The 14,389-nt window shown below is 37.5% G+C and overlaps 1 protein-coding gene, 1 long non-coding RNA gene and 1 pseudogene across 4 annotated transcripts; 1 reads left to right on the plus strand and 2 right to left on the minus strand.

The window, feature by feature from the left end:
• LOC130499598 (heavy metal-associated isoprenylated plant protein 20-like) overlaps positions 1 to 582 on the minus strand; it is a 913-nt pseudogene extending 331 nt beyond the window's left edge.
• Positions 583 to 3,037: 2,455 nt separating this feature from the next.
• On the minus strand, positions 3,038 to 14,385 carry LOC108827955 (beta-glucuronosyltransferase GlcAT14A). Of its 3 annotated transcripts, none has more exons than XM_018601483.2 (4): positions 13,697 to 14,385; positions 13,397 to 13,472; positions 3,927 to 4,042; positions 3,038 to 3,836 (listed from the first exon to the last, which is right to left on the minus strand). In XM_018601483.2, exons 1-4 carry the CDS (start codon positions 14,178 to 14,180, stop codon positions 3,313 to 3,315), a joined length of 1,200 nt encoding a protein of 399 aa, XP_018456985.2. In that variant the 5' UTR covers positions 14,181 to 14,385; the 3' UTR covers positions 3,038 to 3,312. The 3 variants fall into 3 exon arrangements, with proteins under 3 accessions (XP_018456985.2, XP_056850613.1, XP_056850612.1); XM_056994633.1 differs by lacking the exons at positions 3,038 to 3,836; positions 3,927 to 4,042 and adding exons at positions 7,584 to 11,333; positions 12,278 to 12,335 and having other exon boundaries at positions 13,697 to 13,752; XM_056994632.1 differs by lacking the exons at positions 3,038 to 3,836; positions 3,927 to 4,042 and adding an exon at positions 7,584 to 11,333 and having other exon boundaries at positions 13,697 to 13,760.
• Positions 5,377 to 6,658, plus strand: LOC130499980 (uncharacterized). Its single transcript, XR_008938841.1, has 3 exons — positions 5,377 to 6,004; positions 6,094 to 6,142; positions 6,398 to 6,658. It is a non-coding gene; the product is annotated as an uncharacterized LOC130499980 (long non-coding RNA).
• Positions 14,386 to 14,389: the final 4 nt, after the last annotated feature.

Below are 14,389 nucleotides of genomic sequence, written 5' to 3' on the forward strand. Positions count from 1 at the left end.
GAACGTACGGCCATATCTCCGCCTTTTTCCCTGTCCTTTCGACTCTCTTCAACACCTTCTTCGGTTCCACGTACCCACTCACCGTCCTTTGTGTATCTTCCTGTTCAGCTCCACCGTTTCCACGCCTACGTCATTATTAGATTCTTTTTCAATGGCATGTTTTCGTAAATTATAGAAAGGGTTTTGGTGTTTCATTAGGTATTATGGAAATCAAGAATTACAATATTAAGGTAAATAAATTATTTATGATATTAGGAGCTAGAGCTGGAAATTTGAACCTTTCATGGAGGAAACAGCGTTCTTGACTCTGCGTTCGCAGCCGTCGCAGTCCATCTTCACCTTTATATTCACCGTCTGCCACCAAAAGAAGAAAAGGTTAAGCAAAGCTTTAAAATATCAGGCTTTGAATAGATAAAGAACATCTGAGTAGCATAGTTATAAATATATATATGACCTGCTTGACTTTACGCTTCTTTCTTTTTCGGGAGACGTGGAAGTAGTCGGAGATGTATTCAGAGAGAGAATCAAGAGCTCCCATTTTCTCTCACAAGAGTCAGAGAGATCTTTTTTTTTGGACAACGAGTCAGAGAGATCAGAGATGCATATATTATCGACTCGACGACCATATATATATACATATTTGGTGACTTAATGAGCAAGCAGTGTGCCGATGATTTGTACATCAATAACTTAATTATAATTAAATGCATAATATTCATAAAGTGTGATTATGGAGGTGTATATAACTAAGAGGTGGCCCTCTAATGATGTGTTCCTCCAAATATCACACGGCGGACAACGAGGCCGTTGTTGAGGCTAGTTCACACGTCTCGGACAAAAGTATAATCTCTGTTTCATACTAGATGAACTACAATTAAAAGTTAAGTATGGAATAAACAAAAGGGTGATTATTAAATGGAGCATGTAGTTAGAATCTGCAACTAAAATGATAGTTTTCTTATGTTCATAATGTCATCTATCTATGCTTGAGTCATAAAACAATGTCACGGGATTAGAGGTCTTTTCCTATTCACATCACCTCACAGTTCACATGCGTCAAATTTAATGCATCGGTAATGGCAATTATTGTTGTCTCGATCTTTCTTTTCACCATCTTAAAGACTTAAACTTTTCTTTTGGTTTGTGTTTAAAAAGGTCTATGGATTACAATTTTTGTTTATGATTACTAAACCCCTATGCCTATAGCTAGCTATATATATCATGTCGGTATGTCTTCCCATAATATAGGATGTTTTTATCAATTTATAGGATGGTTTAGAGCTTCTTTTTGAAAAAGTTAAGTTTATTTTATCTTAATTTGTAATCATTTAGAATATTATACAGTGTTTTTATTAGTTAAAATATTTTACTAAATATCAAATGGTGTTTCGAGTATAAAATTAAAAACAAATTAAAAGGTGTAATTAATATGTTTTCTAAACTTTTCACTTTGAACCAAGACATTTTATAAAATAGGGTAGAAGTAACATAGTAGTAGTAATAAGTTAATGGCATTGACCTATTGTTTATTGTAAACTACACAACCCTTTTAATTTAGCTGTTTTGTTATTTTGGATTTATAGAAGATCTCGAATGGATGATAAATAGTGTTTATAGATATACTAATCAATCACACATTCAATTATTTAGTTTAGGTAAGAAACAGTACAAGGTAATAGTAATGGAACTGATTAAAGAAGAAAGAAAGGAATGTAGCAGTTTAAGGGCAATGATTCCATGAGAAAATAGGGTATGTGGGGGTCCGATTTTAAGAAGTAGACAACTCAATCAAACTATTCATGTAGTCTATATATAGTTTGAATAATAAGTTATAAGCCCCTCCACATCTTTTTATTGTTTGCATTAATATATATATTTTGCTTGTCTTTATACTTTCCACCCTATAAACTTCGTTGGCATTTTCTTCTCTTACACCCTAATTATCACATTCATAGACCTCTTTTCTCCTTTTTACAAAGTTATATTTTTCTATGTTTTCTCTTCTAACTCTAAGCTACTCATATATCCTTTTTGGTGAGGAGTGAGGGTAAGAGATATTCTCTATTTTGTATAAATGTATGAAGTTAAAATTGAAATGGTTTGTCATTTCAATGTAGCCCTTGACTGATGTCCCTTTATCTCAATAAGTTGAAATGGTTTGTCGTCTCAATGTAGCACTTGATATTAAGAAGTTTCCTGCAACCACACACGATATATAAAATTTCTGAACCGAAGACCAAGTGGCGCATACGTAAACTTTGCACATAGTGAAATTAAACCATCATGACTGTAACGAGTTTACTTATTACGTACTGGGCCCATAGATCTAAATATACTTCTGTACCACCACGTGTTGGTCAATGTTACCGTATCAGTATATAATTTGACTAATAATTTTACCAAGGCAATATAATATACCATTTTGGGATCGTAAGAATAATGTGTCTATTCACCATATCAAGCTTATAAGGTACTCGATAAGAGTAATGTTCTTCCACAAAGGTGAAGAACGCATCACATGATCTCCATGGTCTGTGATATTTTACCTTTTATTAAAGTATCCTACAAGAATTTAACCCCCCCTTAAGAAAACAACAATATGCTAAAACGGAGGTTACCGATATAAAGTAATTTCCAAAAAGGGTTATCCTGATATAGTCATTGAAAAAAAAGAACAATTTATGACCGACCGCATAGGCTTTCTGTCTAAGATGCTTTATTATTACTGAGGATATGAGTTTGCTTTCGGACAACTTCAAGATTATGAACAACCAATATCAGACCACGATTCCGACAACTGTATTTGTGGACTTTTGCTAAGAAAGAAAACAGTCCTTTTTTGGGCAAGAAAGAAAACAGTCTCTAAACTGCTCAGATTTTCTTTAGTTTGGTATGATTCGGTTTATTTTTATTCTTTACAGAAAAACCGATTATTGAACTGAACTAACCGATAACCTTGTAAAACATGTCGAATTGAACTGAACTAACCGATTATCAACCCAAATGAATAACCAAAGCATTTTAAAAAGTATTGAACTAAACCAAAACCGAAAAATTTATCTTCAGAAGAGAATGTACTCTACAGCAGAGTAGCCAAGACTCAAGAGATATGTCCTCCTTTCAGAAGAAGACCACTGTTTATGCAGGAGATACAAGAAGGTAGACGACAACTAATGATACATACCAGCTACTTTATAAATACAATCAGCTCTCAAAGAATTAAAAACCTTACAGACATTAAAACAATGTAAAACTCGTGTCGTGTGTATAACTGATTCCGATTCCGACAAATCCCCATCATTCCCCTTTCTTCTACTTGCATTGATTCGTTTGCGAACTCAAATCATCTAGAAAATTCGTTACCGTCTCATCAAGCTTCTTAGCCTGAGGTCCAGCTTTCACCACGTTAACATCACCCCACTCCGAGCAAGGATCAGTCCACCACCAGCTACTACCATGCCTCGCGCACCAAGCGCCAGGAGTCACCCTGTAACGTCCACCACGTTTCAAGATCTCTCTATCGACCATGTCCAAAACCGGATCGTCTTTCTTGAACTGCCTAGCGAAAGCTGCTCCGCTCTGAGCCATTGCGTCGTAATCCGATACGCTGAGGAAGTGCGGCTCCATCTTCGGAGGACTGTCCCATATCATGTAACGCAAGTCACCGTTGACCGTCGTGTTACTGAACTCGGGAGCGTTGCAGATAACAGTGTGGAAGTAGCATTCTTCAGAGAGGATCACGTTGTTGAAATACATGAGGAGGATTCTCGGTAGATTGTCCCAACCGAAGATGCAATACTCCAAGAAAGATCTGCTTAGTACGATCCACGGCGAGCCTGCGTTAATATTAAAGGCTAGAATGAAGCATATAGAGGGCTTATGTAGCTCACATAAGAGTTATATAATTAGGTAATAAATCTTTTAACCTGTAAAGACTTTGAAAGCATCTGGTGTTGGACGTTTCTCAGTAGCAGTGAAGAGCTGTGTTCTTCTAGCTAAGTATAGTGCTGGATCGACAACAATAGGTTTGATTCTCTGAGATCTACAGAGAAATAAAAAATAACACTATTTATTAGTGTTAACCTTGCAAGAAACTTGAGACAGTGATCTACAAATCGGTCTAGACGGTAAATCAGAATTAGAAACTATTTTAAGAAAAAAAAATCGGTCTAAGCGTCTGCTTAAGCAATAATCTCTACTAGATCATGACCCGCTCGACCGAGCGGGAGTCAATTTTTTTTATCTTTGTTTTTACTAAATGTTATACATGATCGCAATGTGTATTAATATAAAATTTTGATAAATAACAATGTGTACTAATGTATTTAAATAAGCAATGTGTTTAATTACTAAATTTGATTTTAAAAATTTATGATAACGTAAAGTAGATTTTTCTATATTACTTAAAATATATAGTGCTATATATTTTGTATTTTCAACATTTATCATACAAAACTTACATTGGGGTATTATTTATATGAAAATATGTGTAACATAATATATTTATATATTATATAAACATATGCGCACCCGCACGGATTTTATTTTTAAAATGTATTCTATATTGTTTAGTTTTATGTAGTATCGAGTTTGTATAATTCAATTTTGTGTTTAAAGAACAATATCAAAACTGTCTTTCGTATGTAAAAATAAAAATTTGCAAGCGCGAGTTGTGTCTTTTTATTGTAACACAAAATTTTATATAAAACTTATGTTTTTTTGTACATTACGAAATTTAATTTTTTAAAATAATTATTACGTAATTTCAAAGTTAATTTTATCTCTAAGGTCTAATATATTTGGTGTGTAATGGTTCAAAGCATTTTCGATGTATATTATATTTCGGGAGAATTACCAATTGTGACTCAAAACTTGGAGTCAAACCCAAAAGAGTACCCCAACTTGGGTCAAAGGCAAAAGTAACTTAAAAGGCTATTGAAATTACAACTATCTCCTTGTGAACAAACAAAAAAACGGATTTTTTTTTACGTTTCTACCCCTCGCAAGTCGTCTGTAAACAGACGACTTGAAAATAAGTCGTCCAGACGACTTTAAGTTAAGTCGTCTAAACAGTTATTCTTAAACATAATTTAAAAATTTTGTAAAAAATATTTTGATAAGTGAAAAATTGGAATTATGTAATTAACATATGTCTTAAGAGATATAAATTAATATATAACAAATTTCAATTGTTTTCAGCCCAGATGAGTGAAAGTAGCGAGTCATGATATTCTTTAGTTTATGTTTCATCAACATATGTTGTAGTATTGTATGTGTTCTTAGGGTTAGATTTTGGAAAGCATTAAAACCGTTTTTGAAAATTTTTAAAATTACCTAGGCGTGTTCGTTTCTGTGTATAGTAAACACTATTGAAGTATAATTTGATTTTATAACGTGGTTAGTAAGTTAATTTAGTCATTTTAGTTTAGGGGTTCATTTTAGGGTATTGGACGACTTAATATTTAGTCTTCTGTTCCCAGACGACTAAATATTAGGTCGTCTGATGTACATTATCAGCCAGAATAAGTCGTCTAAACCGGACCAAACCTTAAAGTTTACCAATGTACTTTTAAAGCTAACCGGATTATTTACCCAATATATAAGGTGATTTTTTTTTTTTTTTTTCATTTTCCGCGAACAGAAACCCTAACAGTTCTCTCTCACCGGCGATATCAAAGGCGATTCGAATTCCCACTATTTCCGAACAACCATCGTTCTCAACGTCGGCTATCTATCTCACTTCATTCTCACCGTTGTCGCCGCAGCTTCTTCTAACCCTAGCGCCGCCGATTCCTCTAACCCTAGCGCCCCCGCTTCCACTATTTCCGAACAAACCGTCGCCCTCGCCACCGTGCTCACCAACGTTCTCACCGCCGCTTACTCTAAACACTAGCTAGCACCGCCGTTTCTTCTAAACCCTAGCGCCGCCGCTTCTTCTAAACCCTAGCGCCGCCGCTTCTTCTCTGTAAACCGTAGCGCCGTTTCTCTGTAAACCCTAACGCCGGTAAGTCATCAAACTCGTGGAAAAGATGAACATAAAACGTTGTCTCTTTCAATTTACTCATTCTCACCGTTTCACGTTTATTTTTTCAGATCTATAACCACAATGACGAGTACTCGAACTCCTTCTGCGACTAATCAGGTCCGCTTGAAATTTTTCTACTGGAAGACTTGTAAGTAAGTCGTCTGGAAAGTCTTCAACCTGGACGACTTAGTACGTCCATTTGGAAGACTTTCCAGACGACTTAAATATAAGTCGTCAACTAAGTCGTCCAGTTGGACGACTTTCTAGACGACTTATATTTAAGTCGTCTACTAAGTCGTCTGGAGTAACAATTAAGCGTGATTGATTTAGCTTGTGTTCTGACTTCTATTGTTGTCTTTGATTATTTTGCAGACAAAAAGGATGGATATTCCAGAACTCCCCCGTAGGTTATACACATTAGGGGAAGAGCCAGAACCCCACAATAGCATTTCGTATCATACGGATAACACGAAGTTGCATACTGCTCTTAGGGAAGCTCTCACTGATGCTGAATTTGAAGAGCTCAAGGAGTCGAGATTGGGAGTTTTCATCAAGTTCAAGGAGCAGGGATTTGGTTGGGCTTCAAGGCTGGTTCACCACTTGCTCGGGTTTAAAGCTGGACATTAAGAAGAAGTACGAGATGTGGTGTCTCGTTGGTCCAGAACCTGCGAGGTTTTCACTGTTAGAGTTTGAAAACATCACTGGTCTAAACTGCGACTACATCGAGGACCTTGAGACACCAGAATGTGAAGTTACCCCACAGATGGTTTCTTTCTGGGAGATGATGGGAGTTCATCGGGAAGCTGGGCCAAGTACTGATCAGATAATAGCAGCACTGAAGAGATGCGGGGATTGGTCCAGGGAAGATCGCAAGCGATAGTGAACGAACGAAGAAACCTGCTCCCACGCAGATATCTCCTTATACGGCAGAGAGAAGGAAACTCCTTAGAGTGGGAAAGTATAATCCATTTCCCACACTAAACAGACCTAAGATGAAGGAGCTCGCTGATTGGTTGAAAACTGATCCGTAAGTGATTGCTTTACCCATAATAGCTTGATTTAGTCTACCAAAACTGATTGCTTTTTTGTTTGCAGTGATTATTTCACTAAGGAAGAGGACAAACCACGTACATCACCAACTTGGTGGTATCAAAAACTCCGGACATCCAAAGCATGGCTGGAAGACGTAGTAAGTCTTCTGCTTATCTTTAAGTCGTCTGGTAACTTGTCTTTGTATAGATTTGTAAATATATAAGTCGTCTGGAAGGTTTTCCAGCTGGACGACTTATTTGTAAGTCGTCCAGCTGGAAAACCTTCCAGAAGACTTACAAATAAGTCGTCTGGTAACTTGTCTTTGTATAGATTTGTAAATATATAAGTCGTCTGGAAGGTTTTCCAGCTGGACGACTTACAAATAAGTCGTCTGGAAGGTTTTCGAGCTGGAAAACCTTCCAGACGACTTATTTGTAAGTCGTCCAGCTGGAAAACCTTCCAGACGACTTATTTGTAAGTCGTCTGGAAGGTTCTAACTTGTATTATTTTTATATGCAGCATATAGATGCTTGGATGAATGTGCTGAGGCAGAGGTATAAGGAGAACCCACAATGTTTCCGGAGCGAGCGAATGTGCTTCCTGGATCACAACTTTACCCAGTCTTGGAGAGAACAGTATCTGGTCTTCAAAACATCGTCGTCTGATCACAATGGTTTAGGAAAAATGCTACCTAGTGGGGCGGCGAGTTTGTATGACGGATCAATGCCTTCATTTTGCCAATCAAAACAAGAAGTGGGGGAGGACATTGATGATATCTATGCGCCACTGAACTTGGACAACAAACATTGGGTGGCTATTTGGATATCGATCCCTAAGAGGCACATAGTCGTCTGGGACAGCATACCTTCAACTACCATACCAGAAAGATGGGATGAGATAATGGAGCCTTTTCTCGAGATGGTCCCTTATCTGATTGTGGAGTGCGGAGACCAGATGCATGGGTTGGAGCGATACACTTATGAGAGACTCCTCAAAGATGTACCCACGGCAACAATGGTGATTGTGGCGTGTACGCTGCAAAGTACATTGAATGTCATGCTCTTGGGGTCCCTTTAGCCCTAAAGACTTTGCTAGGTCCAATGCGAAGACTATGAGGGATACTATGGCTTTGGCTATATGGACGGAGCTTGTTGATCAGCATCTGAAAGATAATGAGGATGGTGGTATGTTTGTAGGCATGTATGATTAGATACACAAATCAATTTGTATAGATTTTTTAACTTGTATAGATTTTTTAACTTGTATAGATTTTTAACTTGTATAGATACACAAATCAATTTGTATATTTGAACTATTTGTATACACAAATCTATTTGTATATTTGAACTATTTGTTTACACAAATCTATTTGTATGTTTGTGGGCATGTATGATTTATTTGATTTTCTAACTTGTATAGATTTTCTAACTTACAAATAAGTCGTCTGGAAGGTTTTCCAGCTGGACGACTTACAAATAAGTCGTCTGGAAGGTTTTCCAGCTGGACGACTTACAAATAAGTCGTCTGGAAGGTTTTCCAGCTGGACGACTTACAAATAAGGTCGTCTAAAAAAAATAAGGTAGTCTAAAAATAAAATACACTGGACGACTTACAAATAAGGTCGTCTAAAAAAAATAAGGTAGTCTAAAAATAAAATACACTGGACGACTTAAATACACTGGACGACTTCGTAAAAGGTCGTCTAAAAAAATACACTTGAAGGGATAGTAGAAGGTAGTCTAATACACTGGACGACTTCGTAGAAGGTAGACGAAACACTGGACGACTTAGAAATTAGTCGTCTGGACGGGTAATCAAGACTGGACGACTTATATTTAGGTCGTCTGGACAACTAGTCAACTGGTTGTGTACATTGTGGTTTCGTATGGCCAGTTTCCTTGCAGTTTGAGCATCTCCGTGCCCTGTGTTTCTTCCTGGGTTTGTGTCCCCTCATCCTAGATAGCTCCAACCAAGATTGCCATCTTGATTTCTTCTGTCTCCCCGGACCACGCTTTACGTTTGGAGGAAAGCATTCTCGTTCCTCAATATGTTGTGACACGATAGGATATATATTCTCTGAGTATCCTGCATACAGATGATTCTTTGAGTAAAGTGGACATACAAGTGTGTCGATATGCACACCAGCATGTGTTCCAGCTGCTATAGCATGAGAGCAAGGTATTTTCTCCACTCCATAGACACCACAACCACACTTTACATGTTCCAAATCAACCGCACAGTCCATTTTGCCACCTTTGACAAAGAAACGCCATCCATCAATTGGTTCGACCGTCATCGTATCCGCTATCTCTGATCGAACAGCAAGCAAGTATTCAACACCCCGGCTATGTACAGTTGGGAGACTCAAAGCATCTTGTCTCCTTTTCCAATACCATTTTCCTAACTTCTGCCTTATGAACTCCAGCAGGAACGGAATCGGAAATCCTCTTGCTCGCTTCAGTGCGGAATTAATAGATTCAGCGATGTTGCTTGTTTTTATGTTGAACCTGTTCCCCTTACAATAAACCCTTGACCATAGCTTGGCGTCGGCCTTCTCCAAATACGTTGCAAGTTCCGGGTTTGCACTCCGTATCTCAGCCATGTACCGGTTAAAATCGTGAACCGTGTGCGCATAAGCAGCCCCTTTCACCAAGTACATGAGATGTTTCCCTTTAAACTTTTTGACAATGTTATCTTGAAGGTGATAATAACATATTCCTCGGGTTGCCCAAGGAAACACCTTCTCACACGCACTTTTAATGGCCGCGTGCCGGTCAGAGACTATCACCAGAGGCTTGTCATGAGATATACAACTAGCCAATTTTGTGAAAAACCATTCCCAAGAAGGTTCATCTTCAGCATCCACGATCCCAAAAGCCAATGGGAATATCTGAAAATTGCCATCTTGTGCGGCTGCAACTAACATAACACCTCCATACTTTCCACTTAGGTGAGTTCCATCCACCACAATGACCCTTCTCTGATACTTAAAACCTTTGATAGAAGCTCCAAAAGAGAGAAATAGATACTTAAATCTTTTCTCAGAATCAAGTTCTATAGCCGTGATAGAATCAGGATTTGCAATGGAGATTTGCTCGAGATATGAAGGCAGACGCGAATACCCTTCTTCTGCTGATCCTCTCACCAATTTCTGTGCATATAACAGTGCTCTGTATGAAGTGGTGTAATCAAGCGTCATGCCAAACATGTTCTTCATTGCATCAGTGATATGCTGTGGAGTTATCCCATCAATGATCCCAACACGATCAATGAAAAGACTACCAACATACTTTGGAGTACAGTGTCTCCGCTGAGCGATTCGGTCTCCAATTGAGCATAAATGTTTTTCCACATACTTTGTTACCCAAAACGTGTTTGACCCATGTTTCACACTCGCTCTGATCTTCCATCCACAACCGCTAACCCGACATATTGCCACAAGGAGAGTTTTTGTTGATTTGTATATTCTGAAAGAAAACCTACCCCTCACTGCTGTCAACCGCAGCTCTGAAAGCAGTGCATCCTTGCTAACAAAACTCTGGTTGACATAGATGCTGGTACAATCCGATTTTCCTCCTTCAATAGCATTTGTCTTAGCATATGTCTTTTCAATTTCTTCAAAACAAATATTATCATCATCTTCCTCGTCCTCATCTAGAACCTTTCCATAAAGACTGTAATCCCCACCATTCTGATCCGTTTCACCAACAATAGTGTTATCAGCATCCTCCTCCCCATTTTCCTCCTCCCCATTTTCCTCCTCCCCATCTTGATTTTCATCTTCAACAGACTCATTATCACCAACATCTTCAAAACATTCATCAGCCTCATCATTATCACCAACATCTTCTTCCCATTCACCAGCTTCATCATTATCACCAACATCTTCTTCCCATTCACCAGCTTCATCATTATCACCAGCTTCTTCTCTTTTCTCTGAAACCGTTTCCACCTTGCTGCGGCTTGATACACAAAGACATACTCTATGCGTTTTGAGTATCTCGAGCAAGTTTCGAACTTGTCTATCACTTGTAACATGAATGGGAGGACTGCTTGGAGTCATCATCATTTCTGCTGGTAATGAGTAGCTAATCTCCACAGTCACTGATCTCATGTCCAGGTTATAATCTTCTTGAGCCATTGCAACAAGTTCAGCATGTGTTGAATCTTCATTCAATAAAAACAATCTTGCTCCTTTGAGATCATCAACCACAAAATCCCAACGGAAATCTCTCAACAACCATTCTCCATACACTGCATGTAACTTAAAAATCATCTGCAAATATTCAAAATAAAACACATTAGTAAACATAGAGAAAATGAAGAAGTTCAACAAACATTATCGCAGACGACTTAGATTTAAGTCGTCCAGAAGACTTAAAGGTAAGTCGTCTAAAGAGGTCACTTTTGCAATTGAAAATTAAAAGGGACGACTTAATTCTAAGTCGTCCGGCTTTGTTTGTTAAAAAAAAAAATTCAGACGACTTATATATAAGTCGTCTACGAAAAACGGGCTAGTTTTGCATTTGACCGAATCGTGTCAGATCTTTGACTATTTCTGGACGACTTATAAATCAGTCGTCTCTGGAAAGTAAAAATTTCAATATTTTATTCAAACTAGACGACTTACACGTAAGTCGTCCCAGGTTAGTTTTGTAATTGAAAAATAAAACTTGAAATTTAACTTTCTCCAGACGACTTAACTAAAAGTCGTCCAGCTAGACGACTTAATTTAAGGTCGTCCGGGATAAGCAAGGTTTGGACGACTTAATTGGGAAAAATTCTGGACGACTTTGCTTTGCCCGGACGACTTTAAATTAAGTCTTCTGACGGGACGACTTTATATTATGTCGTCTGGTAAAAATTAAATTATGAAGTTTTATTTTTCAACTACAAAACTAACCTAAGACGACTTACACGTAAGTCGTCTAGTTTAATAAAATATTGAAATTTTAACTTTCCGAGAGACGACTGAATTATAAGTCGTCCAGAAATAGTCAAAGATCTGACACGATTCGGTCAAATGCAAAACTAGCCTGTTTCTCGTAGACGACTTATATATAAGTCGTCTGGACTGTTTTTTTTCACCAAACAAAGCTGGACGACTTAGTTTAAGTCGTCCGTTTGACCAGAAGACTCATCAGTAAGTCTTCTACATACAGATGACTTACTTGTAAGTCTTCTACGCGAACAGATTTTGAAAAAAATTCAAATTCGTACCTTCAACTAGGTGAGATGACTTTGTTTGCACACAGGGTCTTCTCCAACCACCCAGAACCTCAAACGAAAGCAACCGTAAGTCAAAACGAAAGAAATATGGCTCCAAACAATTTTGAATCAAAAGCTTCAGTTTTTTGGATGAATATGGAGAGAAAGTGAAAGAAATGTTGTTTTTAGTTCATAACAATTGAAACAGAGAGAGTGTAAAGAGATTTACGTGCATTAAAGGGCATTAAAAGCTCCAAACAGTTCGTACAAGGTTGTTCCCACTATTCATGGCAGTGGCAATATTGTAAATACTTGAAGAAAATGAGGTTGAGACAGTAAAGAAGCCATTTTCGAAAAAAAAAAAAAAAAAGGGTTAATGGCATTTTCGTAGATAAAATGCAGATGTGGGGTTAAAAACTCAAAAAAAAAATGAGTCAAAAGAAAAGGTTAGTTTTCTGTTTGAATTCAAGTTTTGAGTCACTTTTGCAATAAGCCCTTATATTTCAGTTTGGTTTGTTTTTAGTATTATTGTATAAGTATAATACTATACAATATTACTATATTCTATACAATATATGAAGCTATGTGTTATTTGTTTTAGAAAGTAAATTAGACCCAACGTAGTTATAAAAATAGTCATATCTTTATGTATGTGTCTATGACTTATCTACATAATGTTATTCGCACCAATAAAATCAATATGGCCAATAAAAGTATACTGATCAATTTAAAATAAATTGTATGGGATAATTATAGAACGATTAATATTTTTAGTATTCTTAGTATATATCTTATTTAAATCGACATGTAATAAATGTAAAAGTCATTTATGGAATATGGACAAAAAAAAAACTGTATTTAAGGAAATACATCAATGCAAAATTAGACTATGGTACATATTATATATAAAGAATGAGACATTTAATTTAAATATATGAGGTCCACCTTTAAAAATCTACCTAGAAGAAGTTGTAATGTTCATGTTTTAATAAGATAGATGTGTATTTAATTTTAAAACTTACAAAATAAATGTTAGGTCCAAGAGAATGTTTCTGTTTTAATAAGATAGATATAAAATGCCTCTTTTCTTGAACATTACACTGAGAAAAAAAGAGAGTGTATGACACTTACTCTTTCCAAGAAAGATCACTAGTATGATCAATGAAGTTGATGCTTCTGTTCACCGAGGCAAACACATGAGACAAGTCTGAGAGAAGACATGAGTTGGAAGAGAAAACGTTACTTTTGTGAAATCAAAAATCATATGAAGACAAACAAGATGAAGTTGAGTGGATGTAATAAATATCTAAAGCTTGTCGAATTTGCAATAAAGAGATCAGAGTCGTTATCAACAACACTAATAAATATCTAACAGAGACCAAACATAACAAGAAAGCTCAAAAGAGAGGCAAGAAACATCATCTTACATACCGTCTTGAGTAATGAGGGGATAATCCAAGGCGCTAAGCTCAATGAACCAGTTCCAAGAGCGACCAAGCTTCAACAAGATGGAGACAGCGTGGAGAGTAGCAGCCGTTTTAGAAGCGCCATTGTCAGAGAGACGATCAACTTTCCCCAGCACATCAACGTTCCCAAAGGCGTTCACAGCAGGGACAGTTTTCAAGCGGGAGAGAAGAGATAGCCTCTCTGCTTCAGTAGCTTCAGCGCCGAGATGGAGAAGATACCGGTTCCTGGGATGATAAACCGCGAGGAGCAACCTAAAGATCCGGTCACCGTCTCCACGACCTCCGGTTATGTAGTAAGCGAAAGATGGCGGGTGATGAGGGCCGTGATGGATAGGGGAAGGGAAAGGCTTAGAGGTGAAAGCAGAGAGAGAGTAGAGTAGTAAGAGGAGGCAGACAGAGAGGAACACTACAGAGAAGAGAGTGAATAGCCATTTCTTCTCAGCTCCCATCTGTTTGCACTGATCAAGTCAGAGCTCATAGGTGGATCTTGAGAAACGTGGAGGACGAGATCTCGGCGTTTGGCGAGTCCGGGAGATTCAGACACCGATGAGATCAGACAAAACGGAGCTAAAGGAGAGAGAGAGAGAGAGAGAGAGAGAGACGTAACAAAAGTTTGGACTTGGAGGCTGTGTAGAAGAAGAAGACAACGATTCTCGAT

The sequence above is a fragment of the Raphanus sativus genome, chromosome 9 (assembly GCF_000801105.2).
Source record: "Raphanus sativus cultivar WK10039 chromosome 9, ASM80110v3, whole genome shotgun sequence".
Lineage (NCBI taxonomy): Eukaryota > Viridiplantae > Streptophyta > Magnoliopsida > Brassicales > Brassicaceae > Raphanus > Raphanus sativus.

Bases quoted from the DNA above. Each gene is read 5' to 3' on its own strand.
- LOC108827955 (XM_056994632.1), bottom strand. From the start codon at position 11,333: ATGATTTTTAAGTTACATGCAGTGTATGGAGAATGGTTGTTGAGAGAT.